Source organism: Trichoplax adhaerens, genomic scaffold (genome assembly GCF_000150275.1).
Source record: "Trichoplax adhaerens TRIADscaffold_1 genomic scaffold, whole genome shotgun sequence".
NCBI lineage: Eukaryota > Metazoa > Placozoa > Uniplacotomia > Trichoplacea > Trichoplacidae > Trichoplax > Trichoplax adhaerens.
In genome coordinates, this window is record NW_002060943.1 from 11335166 (window position 1) to 11352689 (window position 17524).

General features: G+C 31.5%; 3 protein-coding genes across 3 annotated transcripts; all 3 read left to right on the top strand.

The window, feature by feature from the left end:
- Positions 1–1440: 1440 nt before the first annotated feature.
- On the top strand, positions 1441–3621 carry TRIADDRAFT_19989 (uncharacterized protein; the record flags this gene model as incomplete). Its single annotated transcript, XM_002108275.1, has 7 exons — positions 1441–1683; positions 1842–2027; positions 2177–2335; positions 2412–2528; positions 2701–2850; positions 3009–3206; positions 3304–3621. 7 exons carry the CDS (start codon positions 1441–1443, stop codon positions 3619–3621), a joined length of 1371 nt encoding a protein of 456 aa, XP_002108311.1.
- Positions 3622–5056: 1435 nt separating this feature from the next.
- Positions 5057–8083, top strand: TRIADDRAFT_52650 (uncharacterized protein; the record flags this gene model as incomplete). The annotated part of the gene is made up of 3 exons (XM_002108276.1): positions 5057–5810; positions 6825–7283; positions 7557–8083. 3 exons carry the CDS (start codon positions 5057–5059, stop codon positions 8081–8083), a joined length of 1740 nt encoding a protein of 579 aa, XP_002108312.1.
- A 1967-nt stretch (positions 8084–10050) lies between these two features.
- TRIADDRAFT_19600 (uncharacterized protein) lies at positions 10051–11674 on the top strand (the record flags this gene model as incomplete). Its single annotated transcript, XM_002108277.1, has 6 exons — positions 10051–10121; positions 10284–10338; positions 10412–10485; positions 11168–11242; positions 11425–11476; positions 11612–11674. The coding sequence occupies 6 exons, from the start codon at positions 10051–10053 to the stop codon at positions 11672–11674; spliced, it is 390 nt and encodes a 129-aa protein (XP_002108313.1).
- Positions 11675–17524: the final 5850 nt, after the last annotated feature.

Consider the following 17524-nt stretch of genomic DNA (forward strand, 5'->3'; position numbering starts at 1 on the left):
TGACTGATTGAAGGTTGTACTGTACATACATTAGCAGAGTAATTAAATGATCGTGTCAAGCAATGCCGAAAAGGTCTGAAGACTTTCCTTTCTATAAGATTCTAGCTGGAATAGTAACGGATCGTTTTGTAACTTAGCAGCGTCGTACTATACTGTACAGATATCGAAGTTTACTCAATTCCTAGATACGACACAGACAAGCATTTTGATTATATAACATGTGGATAATTTGTAATCGATGATTATTATAACTTAGAACTTATCTATTATAATTATAATCAATTATCAGACATGACATTACACTACGGTTCGGACTTAGTGTATTAGTGTAACGATACTCATATATTTTAATGATTATTCGCGACTAATTATGATACATTTTGACAATACTCGGTCTGGAATATAGCGTGGTGAATAAATTAATACTGCCTTAATACTCAGTTACTAATATGCTGCATACATACATGAATAAACAAACGATTCCTATATTGATTTCCACTTTAAATTTGCCGCTACTGTAGCAAATGAAATTCTATACTGTATGATCCATGGTAAATTTGTTACGTGATAGTATGCCAAAGACATTGGTTATTTGGGTAACCTTCATGATTCTCGCATTGCAATTATTGATATTCTTGGCTATACGCGACCATGATATAGAGTATAATTAAGAGTCGTATTCTCGGTACGTTATGCAATGAAATGTTTCGCATTGGGATGCTAGCATCTAAAATAGACATCAGAATGCATTATTGGTTATTATAGATGCATGCATAGCTATAATAATAACTGACAAAAACGCTACGTCAGAAGTACGATAACTGACTGATTCTTAAAAGTTTACTGAAGGAGCTTCTCGAACGCACCGTTTATACTGTACTAATCATGCTCGTATTTACAACATAGTAAAAGATTAAAACCTTTCCATTGGCATTTCAGTGATTCTACCTGTTCAAATCGTTACTCTAACACAAATACAATTACTGTAGATCAGCGATGATACTGAACACAAACGTATAAATGATAATACTCGTATACACATACTGTACACGTATTCAACGCTAGCTATCGAACTTATCAATATTGTTACTTTTTACAATCATGAAATTTATAATTTATAATTGTCTAAAGAAAAAGGGACAAATAAAATATTTTAGCTTACGACGTGTATGATTATTTCGAATATGTACCCTTATATCAACTTGAAAATCGTATTTTGATTACACTGCCTTAAATTTAGGTTGCCTGCGTATTTGCCGACTATAAAGTGACATTATATGGAGTAGATCCTACAACTGATAGATACCGGGAATTGAAATCCAAGGTTACCGTTTACTTCTGCATATGTAGCGCCTAAAAATTTTCAGTAATCTAGATATACGAGTATACATATAACTTTACTACTTTAACCAGCATTACAGGAAAAATATTGCTTGCTTAATGGATTCTTTTTTGATATCTCACGCCAAGATTATTATTTCTCTATGTTGTAATTCTACACGTAAGGTTCATGTTCGGGCTGCTACTCGATTAAGGAATTTATGTTGCTTGCATGGCGGTGTATACATCAAGGCTGGACAACATATTGGCGCTCTCGACTATCTCTTACCAGATGAGTACGTACAAACCATGAAGGTTTTACACGATGATGCCCCTAAAAGCAAGCTAGCTGACGTCTTGAAGGTAAGTAGCTAGTTAAAAGGCCCCATGCGGTACCAGGGATCATCAATACAAGTTTTTCAACTTATACCTTATGATACAGTCGAATGTATCACTTTACAACAACATCGCTTTTATTACATGCACGCGTATTCATGTGATCCGATTTAATGTAATGTTAGGTGATTGAAGAAGATTTTGGAAAACCTGCCCATGAAATCTTTCAATACATTGAGGACAAACCTATAGGCGCCGCTTCGCTTGCTCAGGTTCATCGTTGCATATTGCATGATGGCACAACTGTTGCTGTGAAGGTACAACATCGAAATGTTAAGGCCTATTCTGATACTGATGTCAGATGTATGGAGGTGAACAAAGATTTTTACAGAACTGTTATGCCTTTACTGGTTGTTCATTTACTTGCCTTGACTTGATAGTGTTCTGATCAGTTTTCTTCGTATTTAATATCAACCGGTAATCTCCTTAACTATTTATTAAATTAAACTATATAATACAGTTTCTATGCAATGTCGCCGCTCGTTTATTTCCTGAATTTAAATTTGACTGGCTAATTGAAGAAACTAAGAAAAATTTACCGAAAGAATTAGATTTCATACAGGAGGGTCACAATGCGGATAATGTTGCTAAGATGTTCAAACATTTTAGTTTCTTAAAGGTATCTGAATAAAATATAATGTGTTTATGTCTCTATAAATGCAAAATTTACCGTATCCAATTTTATATTGTCGTAGATTCCTAAGATTTATTGGAACTGGTCAACCGATCGTGTGTTAACGATGGAACTCTGTTTTGGCGACAGAATTGACAATCTAGAATACCTCCAAAATTCTAAGATAAATGTTGATGAGGTAGGCAAGCCATTAGATTTACAACTATACCATAGAGAAAACTACGGTATAATTAACTACAGTCTTTATCTTATGATCGATATGGCCGTAGTAAGTGCTTTAAGAAGCGCGTTGAATACGCAGAAATTGTTTGTTGTTTGACTTTTAACTTCAATTTTAACAACTTATATAGGTTTCGCAAATGCTCGGAAAACTTTATAGCGAAATGATTTTCGTTAAAGGTTATATTCACTGCGACCCTCACCCTGGAAATTTACTTGTTTGTAAGAATGATACTACAAACAAAACGGAGATCGTTTTACTGGATCATGGGTTGTATCAGGTATACAATTATTCAATATTTAACAGATTATCTATTTATAGGAGCTATGACTGCTAATTTAAAGGCTTAAGAGGAAGTAAACGGTTATGTAGACTTTAAGATGCGATATTAGGCTGAAATTTTATAATTTTTTTCCATTTATTATTTAAATTCGATAGAAACTGACCGATGACTTTAGGATTTCCTATTGTCGACTTTGGCAATCGCTCATTGAAGCTGATTTAGATGCGGTTAAGAAATACTGTGCCGAATTACGTGCTGGTGAAATGTATCCGTTGTTGGCATGCATAATTTCTGGTAGATCATGGAACAGTATCAAGAGTGGTATTTCTAATAAGCCAATCGATAAAGCCGAAGTTTGTCTACGATTAATTTGCACTATAAATCGATAATACCTTTAGAGTATCCAATTTTTCGGACTTACTATTTTGATATTAAAATTCTTTGATATAGATGGATGAAATAGCTGGTACTGCTTCACAGCTCCTACCTGGCATTACAGAGTTACTGCAACGAATACCAAGGCAGATGCTCCTAATTCTTAAAACGAATGATCTACTGAAGGGTATAGAATCTACTTTAAAGTCCAAAAATAATAAGCAGTCGTTGATTACAATGTCAAAAAGTTGTATCCGTGCTATAGCTAATTATGATCTGAAAAATTCCTCAAGTGTTATGAGCAAAATTAAAATTTGGATTAATTTTATTATATTAAGATTAAAACTGCAACTCTATGGCATTTCAGATAAAGCGAATTGCAATCTTTCATAAAATGAAAGTTTTTTAACCAATTACATCATAGTTACTGGTTTCATTTCGAACTGTTATGATATTTGAGACATTGATTGCTTTTTAAATGGATCTACTAGCATATGATTCTCTATTTCTTGGGTTGTAATTATTTACTCTATAAAATCCAGAAATCTACTCTTTTTCAGTGATTATTATTCATATTATGAAGTACAGGCAATTTTATTAAACTCCGAAACAAAACGTTAATTTATTTATATTGTAGTTTAGTACTCATAATTTAGAGCTCTCACAGGAGTTCAATAATTTTTTCCATCAAATGATTTTTATACTACCATATGACTTACCTTAAGAGCAATATTGGTGTGATTTGCCAATAAATAACTAAATCATGAAGGCGTGTTTTAAAATCTTTTTACAAAGCATTTAAAGCAACCTATTGAATTCATAATATTGCTTCATGTTACTCTTAGATAGATACTATTGCGCACAGTACAAATATATTATATCATAACATGTAACATTTGATATAGAATCATGATATTGAAATGGTGATATTCATGTAATAAGCGTAGCATATTCTGATCTTGCTACCTGTTGCTAAGCAATGGCGCTATTTATAATGTGCTAGTTTAAGCCTGAAGTATTTGCTGTAGCCAATTGAAATAAAATTTGATGATGCTGTTGACTAGATATGAATGAGTATCAAAGTTTATATTTCGAACATTTATTTGACTAAACCTACAAGAACGCAAGGCTATCATTGATATATTAGGTGTTCATCTGATTTTCTAATTTATTAAGTGGCGCATTTAATAAAATGAGATACCATATAAATATATCTTAAGTATATTCATTAATGCGTTAAATTAATCATTTTGTAAACTACGTGTACAGCATAATGTATCCATAGTATGACTGTAAGAGATTTTTTAAAGCCTGGGATTGTTTATTTAGCCTCTAGCCAAAAGATTTAAGAATACGTCGTACAATGTATCAATTCGTTCGTACATATTCACCCTAACATCTGCTCTGCTGCCCGCTATTAGTATTTGTATTGTTATCATATACAATACAAACGTTATTACTGTCTATTTGCACTGGTTTACGATAAAATAAAAGAAAAGGGGTGGCTACAAGTCACTAATTGAGCTATAATTCGCACGACGGTATATAACTGGAATCATGTAAAGATCTTCAAGCTGCAATGGTAGAGAAAAATTTATTAACATTCCGAGTGAACGCTTAATCTGGTCATGATTCTATTCTAGCTCTGATTTCAGATAAGATTATTCTAAATTTAAGAATTCTGTTAAGAGAGTTTGTCTGCGTTTAAATGAATCAACAACTTGATTATTTTCGTATAAAATGATTTAGATTATTTAATTATAATTGTCAATCGAAGTTACTAGGGGGTAATGGTATATAGCAGTTGGAAGATATAAACCATAGCAATATGCGAAAAATTGATCTGTTTCGTACTCTTCTCGTTTACTGTTCACTAGTTGTAATTAATTTAAAAATCATTAGTGGTACAGCAACATGCAAGGAGTTTAGCCTAATCAATAGGGGCTCATTTGTATCGTGTACATCATGGAAAATGGTTCATGGAAGTAAATTAACTATGATATTTTCTACTAATACGGCGAACGGTTTAATATTAAATGGATACAGTGAAAATTATCTTGGCTTATTATTTTTCTTAACACTACGTGATGGTAGGCCAGTTATTAATCTTATAAGAGGACACCCTCAGCGGAATTCATATAATGCTACTATTTCAAAATGCGTTAGTGATACCTTCAATCACATTTTAGAGATACAGATCGATCACAATATCTTTACTATATCGATCGATGATATCCAACATTCAGTTCAGTTAGATAAGCCATTACCAAGTACTTCTGTTATTGCAATTCATTTTGGTAACGTTAGATTACATTCTAAACGTGAATTTAGGACTGCTATCGGCAACTCTTATCGCCACTTTAAAATGGGATCAATTATTGGCTGTTTAATGAGTATTAACTATACCAGCTCATCGTCTGCAATCGTACCTGTCATACTTAGAATGAAAGATGTTACTACTAGCTGTAAGCCATTCTGTGGATCATTTTATCGTCGATACTTTTGTTTATCGAAAAAAAGTCATGCGTTTATGAATATCTGTACAAAGAGATCATCTCATGAAAAAATCAAGAATGATCAAGGTACACAACTATTATGACAAAACTATTAACAATTGTGATTAACATTAGCTATTTACAATCATCGAATGTATATGATACAAATAGCTCACATCTTATTTTATGATAGATAGAGCAGATCTAATACATTATTAATTAGTAATAATGTAATGATTGGTAAGCTCCCTTTATTCAATTGTAAGGTCTAATTAATATTGATGACCATACATGTCAACATTTTCGCGATTACAATTATGCTACCATAATAGTATTCATAGATATATGCATATATTATAATATGTACATAATATTAATGGAGTAGTAAGCATAAGTACTTTGATGATAAAATTCAACCGATAGCTATGAGGGATCTATGCGATAGTGTGAGAAGTAGTCAGAACTGAAATAATGCCATTATTCGCGAATTTATCTATGGCACAGGTAAATTCACGAATGTATTTATTCTACAGGTCTCAAAATTGCCCATTTTTAGACTGGCTAATTGGTCTACAGTCAAGTACAATAGCACATAAATGTTAACCGATTAAGTCAAACCATGTTCATATCGAAATAAGGTTATCAGTTATATTCAGCTTTAGTTTTATGTTTCTTTCCTATTAAAATATGAAGGCAGGGAAGGTTATAATATTTAGAAATTGTAATAGCTTAAGGACAATATACTTGCAAAAGTATCACCAAATGCAGTATGTGGTTTGCGGCAATAGGCTATAAATGTAGTCTATATTGAATCGCAGAAGAAATTTGAAAATCCTGAATTAGTTCCATAATATCTTATCTTTTCTACTAGAAATCAATTATCGTGATTTGATTTATATCTTATAGCTTGAGATAAAATATCTTCATATCGTTATCACTTTTCATTTCCTTCTCGAGTTAATTGTATGTGGAACTACCGGTATATTTTACTCTTTAAAACTGCAATTTTTCACGAATTTTTAATCATCATCGGTAATCGATGTAATTAAACTAGTAGTTTAAATACTTATAAAGATATAATTTTTATGATTTTTTACTTAGAATTGCTTGGTTACGAATTCACAAAGAAAGAGATTTTGAGGATCCGAACAAAAGCTATTCAGTTCAGATCCATTGCTTTTCAGTTCAAGACTACTCTACAGCATACATCATTAATATCAATCTACTCGAGTGGAAGTAATTTGAACTCTATATTCCAAGTTCATATTTTGAATGGTAGATTAGCTTTAAAAATGCCTAATATGAAAATGTTACGAATTGATCATCATGGCAAGATGAATGATTACCAGTGGCACTGGGTCAAAATCTTACATCATAAAAATCAAACTTACCTTATTATTGATTCAAAATGGTCCGTTATTGAAGCTGCTTCTATATTTAAAGGTATGCTTCAAGAATTTCAGTTGGGAAGTACTGCAATAACGGCTTTCCAAGGAAGGATTCGCAATATTGTAGTTAATGGCCGTACGTTATATCCACGGAATTCGGTCTCTGATAGCAGTAAGTACAAATTACGGAAGTTAATTTCTTGCGCTTAATGGCATTTACCATTAAGGCAATCAAACTAACTTATCTTATGTATAATTATGTGAGCAATTTTGCGTTGTACTTTATTAGAACTCCTAAAATGGTTAAAGTTAGTGATTTTTAATTGATTGTAGGCCGCATTTTGATTAGAAATAAAGTAAATAAGACTGATAACTTTTAGTAATTTATGCAACTTTGGATTATGATTTTATGCGCACACTGAGTATTTATTGACCTTCACTATAGGACAGAAGATTTTTCAATTTATTTGTTGGGATAAATTTGACGACATTGAAGCAGGAGGGATAAATCATTTTATGAGTCATAGGTCACCGATAATTCCGAAATGTTCAGCTAGCAATTACTATATCAAGGCTATGTCATTTCCGTTAAGAAACGGATCAACAATCCCACCTTCTTTTCCTGACTTTGTAAAAATTAAGGCACCAACTCGCGATAAGAAGGAAGATATAGTTCAGCTCGGCAGGCAAAGAAAGATGGAAATTAATGAAACTAATGATTACAATGTGACAACTTTTGATCCCTGGATAGAACTAGACAATAATTCAACAATGATATTTCACGTTACCATAGCATTGGTGTCTATAGGGGTTGCCATTTTAATTGCTATATTTGTGATACCAGTAATATTAGTTATAATATATAGAAATCAAGGCGTTTATCATACAAATAGAAAGACTTGGCTAGATGATATAGAAATTAAGAAGCCCATTTATATGAAGGTTGCCATCGGTGAAGAGATATTGGTATAATCAATCTTTTATGAAGAATCTCCATTGAGTAGTCATTTACGATGTATTTTTAATAGTATTTATCTAAATATCCTATTACATAGTGCTGGCAATGATAATGTGATATTATAAGAAAGAATGAACAATTGCAGAAATATTGGAAGATTTTGCAATAGTGTACACTGCACGTTGTGTTATGATGGACTAATTTCATACCTTGATGCTTCTAATGATAATGCGCGTATTACTGATTTCTTGTATCAAATTTCTGATTAATGATAGTTCTCAAGGCCATCTCATTGGCGATTGTGGTATTGACTAATTAATTTTGTATGAATACCTTGCTAAGATAGGGTAAATAAAATTTTTCTTTAGCTTGTCATTTGTGTTCTATTATTTCCTAAAACATTAATTTTGGACAATATGATACACGTAATACCTTAATTGGCTTTGTTTTATAGTATATATATATATATATATGTACGCGTATATATAATAAATGATACTGTAATTGTGCTATAACAAGTAAGATCACACATGTGTTGTATGATGTCCTGTAGTTGATAATATGCTTTTTTGTTACACTGTTATAGTACTAAGATATTGCCTACTGTAACTGTGATATACTGTAGTATTATAGGATGCCGTATTAATATTTGTTATTACTGTGCACAGTACGCGTATTGCATAACGTTGCAATATAAAATAGTATTGTTGCTTCATTTCTCTCGAATACATAACCTATTTCGCTGCGGATAGAGTTTTGCAGCATTTGATATTTCAGCCATTTATTAAAATTATTATTAATGAATTGGTTGCAATATTTTGCGTAACATATACTAGTATATATACAATTTAGTATGTAGTACTGGCGATATGGAATAACGTTATTATTGTATGCTACTGTATATTTCACGTGAAGTAGAGCGAGCGGTACAAGTATATTAAGTTCATTAATTACTATATAATAATCAACCATTCAAGATTTCTATGCACCATGATTACACGGTACTGTATCATTGAAATCTGATAATGCTGCTCTAAGATCTCACTTCTGATGTGCAAAATAGTTTTTTGATGATGACTTCTTCAAAATACATATTATCAAAGCTATTAAACGTCATCATCAACATGGCTGCCATACATATTGCTATGCCTATGTAACGTCTTCATCATCATCGAGTTTTTACTGTACAGTATACAGTACCAGCGACTTCTACAGTACAGCAAGACTAATAGCGTACAAGTCTGATTATTTTCGATGACATTCTTTCGTTCAAAAATCAAAGTATTCCGTTGAAATTCCTGTTTAATATTTATTTACATATACCCGTAGAAGGATATCTTCACAGATAGTTTGGGCTTGATTTAACTTCCACAATTAAATTTTTTAGGGTGCCAACGAAATTAATCAGACTCAGTAGTGTACAGTGTACAGTACAAAGCGCACAGTACATACATTGTGAGACAAAATACTGTACTGTACTGTACACCCTTTTTTTACAAACCCAATTGTCACCCCCTGAAAGTATGTACTGTAGCGAGTTTGGTTTGTACTGTACTGTACTGTATTCTACTGTACTGTACAGTACAGTACTGTACTCTACTCTACAGTACTGTACTGTACTGTACTCAGGGGGTGACAATTGGGTTTGTAAAGGGTTGTATGGGGCACGGCGACGATGTCTTCATCGCGGTGCTCGTACTCTTATTGTTTTACATGTAAACTGCTCTACTATACTGAACAGTACGGTACAATAGACTGTAGTATAAAAAAAGCTTTTATTTGCATGATCACTAACGGGATCGCTTTCGTACAGGATTGCTCCATCGAAGAAGCGCGTTTCCATTTGACGTCCTCTATCTTTAGATCAGTAAGTCTTTAATCGCTTTGAAGTACATTTACTCAATATCAGTTGAATACGCTGATATCCGATAATACTATTGGAAAAGAAATTTTCTTTATTTGCCGTTAAAATTGGGTAGATATGAACGACTTTGCTTATGGTCGAACTGACTCTGGGCCTGCCTTTGTCGGGATTCAATTTTGTCAGGAATGGTATGAAATACTACACATTTTTGAAGTGACATCCGATATTATTATTAAGTTTAGCTTGATGGTACAATAGAATGAAAAGTAAATCGCAAGGATACTTAGGATTGACAAGACCCTTAATTTTTACTATGTTTTGTTATTGTGAACACAAACGGCAACGATTAGCAATAATATGTTATACCCTAAGGAAGATAAGGAGAATAAAGTCTTGCGATACATGGTAAGCATACTATACAGTACATCTTTCCTAAATTGATATTTTTTAATTTGGATAATTTTAATTGATGCTACAGTGTAGAAATTGTGAATATAGCCGAATTGCTGAAAATCCCTGCATATATGTTAACAAAATAACACATGAAATTAAGTAAGTTAATCCTGATGCTGAAACTTCAATGATATTGTAGCGTATTTTCGATCTACGCTTATATCAAGCTTAGGCCTCGGTTTTAGCAATAAAATCTGCGAAATATTTAACTTGTCCTACGGGTATTTATAGATTCTACGTAGTAGTCCATCATTGATAGTCATAGCATTATACTGTACCGTACTATCTCAATATTCTTGGCTTAGCAAGTTTAATTACTAGACGCGTATGTAATAAGCTATTTTAAAATTTTGTACCAGTGCACTGTGTGTTATGTAATTCCGTGATCAATTTCATTCATTGAAATTGATCTTAATGGTGTACCTTGCATTTAAGATCTGTAACGTACAGAACAGTTCAATTTAGGTTTGTTTAGCGTGTGCTCTACTGTCTACTCTGTCGAATCGTACACGAACGCATTTACGTATCTGTATACGTTTATAATGCGAATACATGTTTACTGCTGTACACATTTGGAATCTGTAGAATGATAAACTTGCATAACTGTAGATATTATCCGGGTATCAACGAAATGAAAAGTTGTTGTAAAAATGATATGAGATAATGCGTAGAAAAGTCAAATGTTTCAATATATACTTGTGATAATATTTTTCAAAATTTCGAACTTTTACAAAAATTTTGATCTGCTTTGCGTCTTCGGTGCTCTTGATTTTTGATATAGCGAATTAACTCAAATTATAGCTGATGTAGTTGCTGATCCTACGCTGCCTCGAACGCGTGAGCATGCCTGTCCTAAGTAAGTTTCGAACCAACATCGACATCGCTATAGTTAAATCTTAACAAGACAGCGTATATCAAAATCCGATATAATAAGAATTTGCCTTGCACATATATATTTAACTCAAATTATAGTTTTACAAATACCATCTACATCATAATTTGGCACTTTCCATATCTAAGAGTTTTTCGTTATTTTAGATGCATGGAACGAGAAGCTGTCTTCTTTCAAGCACAGTCGACGTTAGCAGAGGTATGTAGTATTTGTGTTGGCTTAGCGATATCAAATCTTGATACTCTGAATTATAGAAAACTTGAAATGTGTAGTATAAGATGAACGAGATAATGCTTCATTTTCAATTGAAAACTTGTGTCTCTTATCTCGTAGGATAATATGAAGTTATATTATGTATGCTCTGTTCAAGGATGTGGTCATCGGTGGACAGAATGAGAGTGAACGATTCAGTATACTTACCGTAATTTTAATATGTTGTATGTTTCGTAAAGTGGTCGAATACGCGAGTGCATAGGTGCTTATATCAAAGTCTTGATGATGATTTACGGGCAAAGTAAATTATATTTCGACAGTTGACAGCATGCACATACTCATATAGTAAATTTCACTTCAAGTTTTTTTGTAGTATTGCTGTAAATATAGTTACTGCTTAACAAATGTTAAATGTATATGTATATCTCACACACTTATATTAAAAGAAAAGACTGCTGATTCATATGTCAATTTTATGCGGTATATCAATTTACGCAGGATTTTCATATTCATTAAGAAATAGTTTAATCCTATAGTCCAATCACCGATTTAACGTGTTACAACATGGCAGAGTAAGACAAAAATTGCAAATGAGCTTTTTTGTCTTGGGCAATTTCAATCGCAGCAATTAGTTAAATCAGAAAGTAATAGTTTACTTTGATAATGCAACAGATTTTATCATGCGGTATCAATACCGACAATGAATGTACATCGCTACATTACTCCATACTCGTAGTAATAAGTACTTCGGATAGTTCAAACATGGATCTATCAATGGAAATATTCTCCTCTGATTACATTACTAGCAAATCGTAAAAAAACTCTCCTTTTAATCTACTACTATATTCCAGTTTTCATGTTACTTTTTGCAGTACTATAAATTCATTCATAATAATGATCTATAATTTTCATAACACTAAATAAGCTACATTCTCTTGAGGTAAACCAGTAGTAAAAAATTTTAAGGCGCTGTAATAGATCAGACGGCGGTATCGTCCTTTGCTGGGCTTTTCACTGGCGCTGGGCTTTTTACTAGCGCTGGGCTTTTTACTGGCGATTTAGCGGGAATCCTCTATAATGATTCATGCAGTATAATAGATCAATTATACCAATAACGTATGATTGTGCGCATAAAAATGCAGGTACAAAACAATTAGTTTATTTAAACTACCTTGGTTGATCCAACGTGTTTGGCATTAGTAATCTTTTCTGCTAGTTCCCGCTTAGTCTAATTTTTGATTTGATGTTCATGAGTGAAAAAATATTATATAAATAACAAAGATGACTATGATTAGGATGTTACCTTTGCCAAATCATCTGCTAGTTTGCTGTGCTGAGCTTCTAAAGAACGGTAAGCTTCATCTCGAGCAGTTAGAGCTTTCGATTTCTGATCCAGTATCGTATCCGCCGACGAAAGCTTCGATTTTACCTAATTTTTGATATTATAAACATACCGTATAAAATTAGTATTTGACTGTACTAATTTAACTAATGGTGGTATAGTTTTGGTTGTACCTCATCTAATTCTTTGCGTACATCCTAAAAGTAAGTAAAAAAGGTAACAAAAATTATGGTATATTTTTCAATAATATTTAAGGAATCGATCGATAGAGATATCAACCAACGAAATGATTAAATAAAAAATAAATATTTTTATAAGTTTGCAATTACAACGTACTTGCATATCATCATTGTTCTTTTCCAATTTCTGTAAATATGTACAAATATGAAACAACGTTATTTTTTGTTTACTATTATAGATATTTTTTAGAAATACATTAGAATGACATACAGTGAGTTTTTCTTTAAGTTTCGAAGCAGCCACTCTTTCTGCAATCAAATCTTGATTATATTTATTCGCTGTACTGCCAGTCTTGAATATTATTTTATTAAAAAGAATAATTTAGCGTTAAAGTAGAATTTATCAACTGCTATAATATACAGTAGTAGTTGTACCTTAGCTAATTCAGTCTGCAGTTGTTTCAGCTCTACCCTCAATTTACCCGTTTTATCTTGAGACTCCGCTACTGCTATTTCCAGCTAAAGGAATAAAAATTTATCGTAACGCTCTTGTAATACTGTAATTACAACAATACTTTAAGTAATTATAGAATACATACTTTTTTGGAATTGGCAGTTAAATCATTATTACGCGAATGTTCTTTGTCTAGCTCCTTCAATGAATTTTCAAGCTTGTCACTTAATTCCTAAATTTATTATATATTGTAAATACATTAATAAAATAAGTATTGAAAGATTAGTTGGATCTGAAATAGGATTATACCTTCATATTCAATTCATAACGATGACATTTGTCCTTTTCCTGTTTAATATCATCCTTAAGCTTTTGTACCTGTTGAAAGATCAATTATAACAGAATATAAATAAAATATTTTCACCGTAGTATTATTTAAATGCATTCGTATACATTAACCTCAATTTTTAGCGTTTCTTGCAAGACTTCAGTAGACTTATTACTAGTAGCTTGCTGTTTGATCTGTAATTCATAGGAATTAATGAAAACATGCATATGTTAAAAGGCATAATAGCTACAATAACACGATATTTAGCTAATTTTTTATCATGTTTATTAAACCTCGTTCTCTTTTTCTTTGTTAAGTTGTGCTATTTGATTTTTCAAGTTCGCTTCATTGTCCGAAGATGTCTTTAGCAATTTTTGATAATTATCTACCTGTAATTTAAAACGAAGCAGATCAATTAAATTAACAAGGTTGCGTCATGAAGTTCCAGGATGATAAGTAAAATAATACAGTAGTTCTTTTGAGATGTAATTAACCTCAGCGCGCAGCTTCTTTTCCATCTGAGTAGCTTTAGAGGTTATATTATCGCAGAAATTTTTAACACCATTGCCAAAGTGAACTGTCCAGTTGGTTATGTCCTAAAAATAATCATGGAAATATAACGTTAAAATCCATTTTAATGAGCTATAAGTTTTTGTAAAATAGATTGTGATCATCAAATTTTGTACACTCACTAGCGAAGCATCCTCTTTCACTTCGGGGAAAGAATTTTTCAAGTGTGCCTTTAAGAATACATAATTGATATGATATTTAACATATTGCTACATCATTTTTATTATATTGAATGAATAAAATAGTTTACTTTCGGTATTGATAGAAGTAAAATACTTTATTATTTCTAATATCACTCCTTTATAAGAAGTGATATAATGTACGATTAAGTGTGCGAATACCTTAGTCACCGTATGAACTTGTTGTAATTTATCTTCAACCTTTTTCAATTGCTGTCATTAGATTAAAATTGTACTGAATTAGGGCAAATAGCAGATCTACGCATATACTTTTACTTATAATAATAAATTAATTTTGATAGACTTACTGCATCATTATTTGTGATGTTATGACGTAAGTCACTTATGGATTTCTCTTTAGCTTTAATCTCTGATTCCAACACCGTTATTTTTTGATCTTTTTCCGTGATTACTTTCTCTGTAGATTTTTGCAGATCATTTATCGAGTTTGTCTTTTGTGACATTGCTTCTTCTAAAGATTTGATCGTTAAATCTCGATTTTTAATGTCAGTTTGCATGTTATTGTAAGCTTCTTGAGTAGTTGCTTCTTGCTGAAGTAACAAGTTATTCTGTTGCAAAAGTTGATCTTTGTCTTTTGAGAGATTTCCTAATTTTAAAGTGGACTCCTTAAGTTTCTTTTTGATTTCATCCAGCTCCGATCTTAACGCATCCATTGCATTATCTTTGTTGGCATTATCAGTATTATTATTTTCAGCAGAATGAGCATTCTCTCTTATATTAGTTTGTAAGTTTTGTAGCGTATTTTCTTTTTCCGTTATAATCTTTTGTAATTCTTCACATTTCTTTTGTAGTTCCTTCTGCTTTCGTTCTGAATCTTGTCTTGTGATAGTTGATCTTTTTATCTCTTCATTTAAATTCTTGATAGACTTCTATCAAATAAACATATATAATAAAGTCAGTTATAAAGTATTTAACTTTTCGTACTAGAGTTTTATATAAAAGTCGTGGCAGTAGCATACATCTTTTTCTTTTTCAAATACATCCAATTTTGATAGTAATCCCTGTATATAAAAGAATGAATGAGCATTTTGTGAGTAGACTTCGAATATTATGCATGGATAATATCAATATATACAGGTAGTACTTACCTCAACTGTTTTAGTTATGGTAGCGATATTGCTCTTCTGATTTACAATATCATTTCGTATTACTTCACATCGATCGCCAATGGTTTTGCTAGATTTTGAAATCACTTGGAATTTGCTGATACTAGTTGAAACAGCCTCAGCAATTTCATGTAAACGTTTTATTACAATTTCTTCGTCTTCAGTTTGTGGTATTAAAGCTTTGGTGAGAGGTACAAGTTTAGCTACGTGCAGTTCGTTCGCACATTGTACTAACTCATCTTTAAAAGCCGTAATATATTCAAGTGTCTTATTTCCAGATACATGAGGCTAGATATTAAATAGGAATTTAAGTTCCGTATTACTTATGCAGCTTATATTGTACGGTGTAAATATTACTATTAATCCTTATTCAAACCTTTTCTGCTTTATCACTTTTATATTTATCTAGTTGTTGTTCCAAACTCCTTATTTTATCTTGACATCTTCTTAATGTATTGTCTTTTTGTGTACTTTCTTGAAGTATATCGTTTAATTTCTGATTAGATGATTTCAACGATTCATTTAGCTGTTTATTAGTTGTTTGACTGAAATTTAAAGGATTGAATAGTATTAATTTATAAATACTTAAGCACGCGGTTTAAAATTTATTGTAAATATCGCTAATTGTTACTTAATAAATGCTTACAGTTGTTCAAGGTCGTTCGGTATCTTTGAATAAAAAAGTTAACAATTATATTAGTTAGTCATTAATGCATTTATACTATTAAAACGGCAATTTAAGCATAAAAATTTTTAATACTGCACATAATCACAGCCTTAGCAATAAGCATTCATAGATAAACTTGAATTAATTCATTCTTAAATAAAGGCATACTTGATCTGGTAACTTTTTCGGGGATGTCTTTTGCCGTAATGCAAGTAATTGTTCCTTTAATTCGGCTATTTCTTTTACCTTCAAAGAGCATGTAGGAGTTAGTAATAATTCTTGATCAATAATAACATCGTATAAAATTGTACCCGTATTGCTAAATAGAATAAAGTAGCTATGTACATACCTGTGCAGCAATTTTGTTATTAGCTTTGTTATAAAGACTGTCGCGTTTCACTCGTTCTTCGCTTAATTGGTTTCTATTAAATGATTCACCATTATATATACAAAAAATTATATATTCAATAAATCTTTATATAAGGTGTCCAATTAGAGGGGAAAAAATAATAGATCTATATATTACGAGATTTAGTAATAGTTTATCGCGTTACAAATTGTTTACTACTACATTTTCTTTTATTTAACTACCTAATTATTTATCATATTTATCATTCTAATTTTACTATATCTATCTTTGTAAGAATAACCTGATGTCCTTGATTTGCTTTAAAAAGTTACGATTGCTTTCTTTTTCTATAATAAAAATTATATTAAAAATTAATTTTATTAGTTATGTTGCTAATATTACAGTATAACTTCTAGTAACACAATTCAAATAATAAAAAGTCTAGTCGTTCTTGTCATGCCTTGAGTTAGTTCTGCTTCTTTAATTTGCAATTGTTTTCTTATGCTAACAATGCCAGCGCCTTTCACGGAAGACTAATTTAAAGAATATAAAGCAATTCATCAGTGTTAGCGTCCAAAGGCTAACTCTTTTAAAAAATTTAGAACTATACACAGTATAAAATGTAATTCATAACGACAACATCAGTAAAAAAATTTAAACTTTATTAGCAAACCTTTTGCCATGTTCCATCTGATTGCTTCTCTAACAAATGATCAATTACTAGTTGAATCTCTTCTTCAGTAAAAGTAGAAGAATCCAATCTTTTCACAATATCGTTAGCTGTAGCGCCTTCACCTGATCAAGAAGATTTGAATGTATATCAATGCATTCATATTGA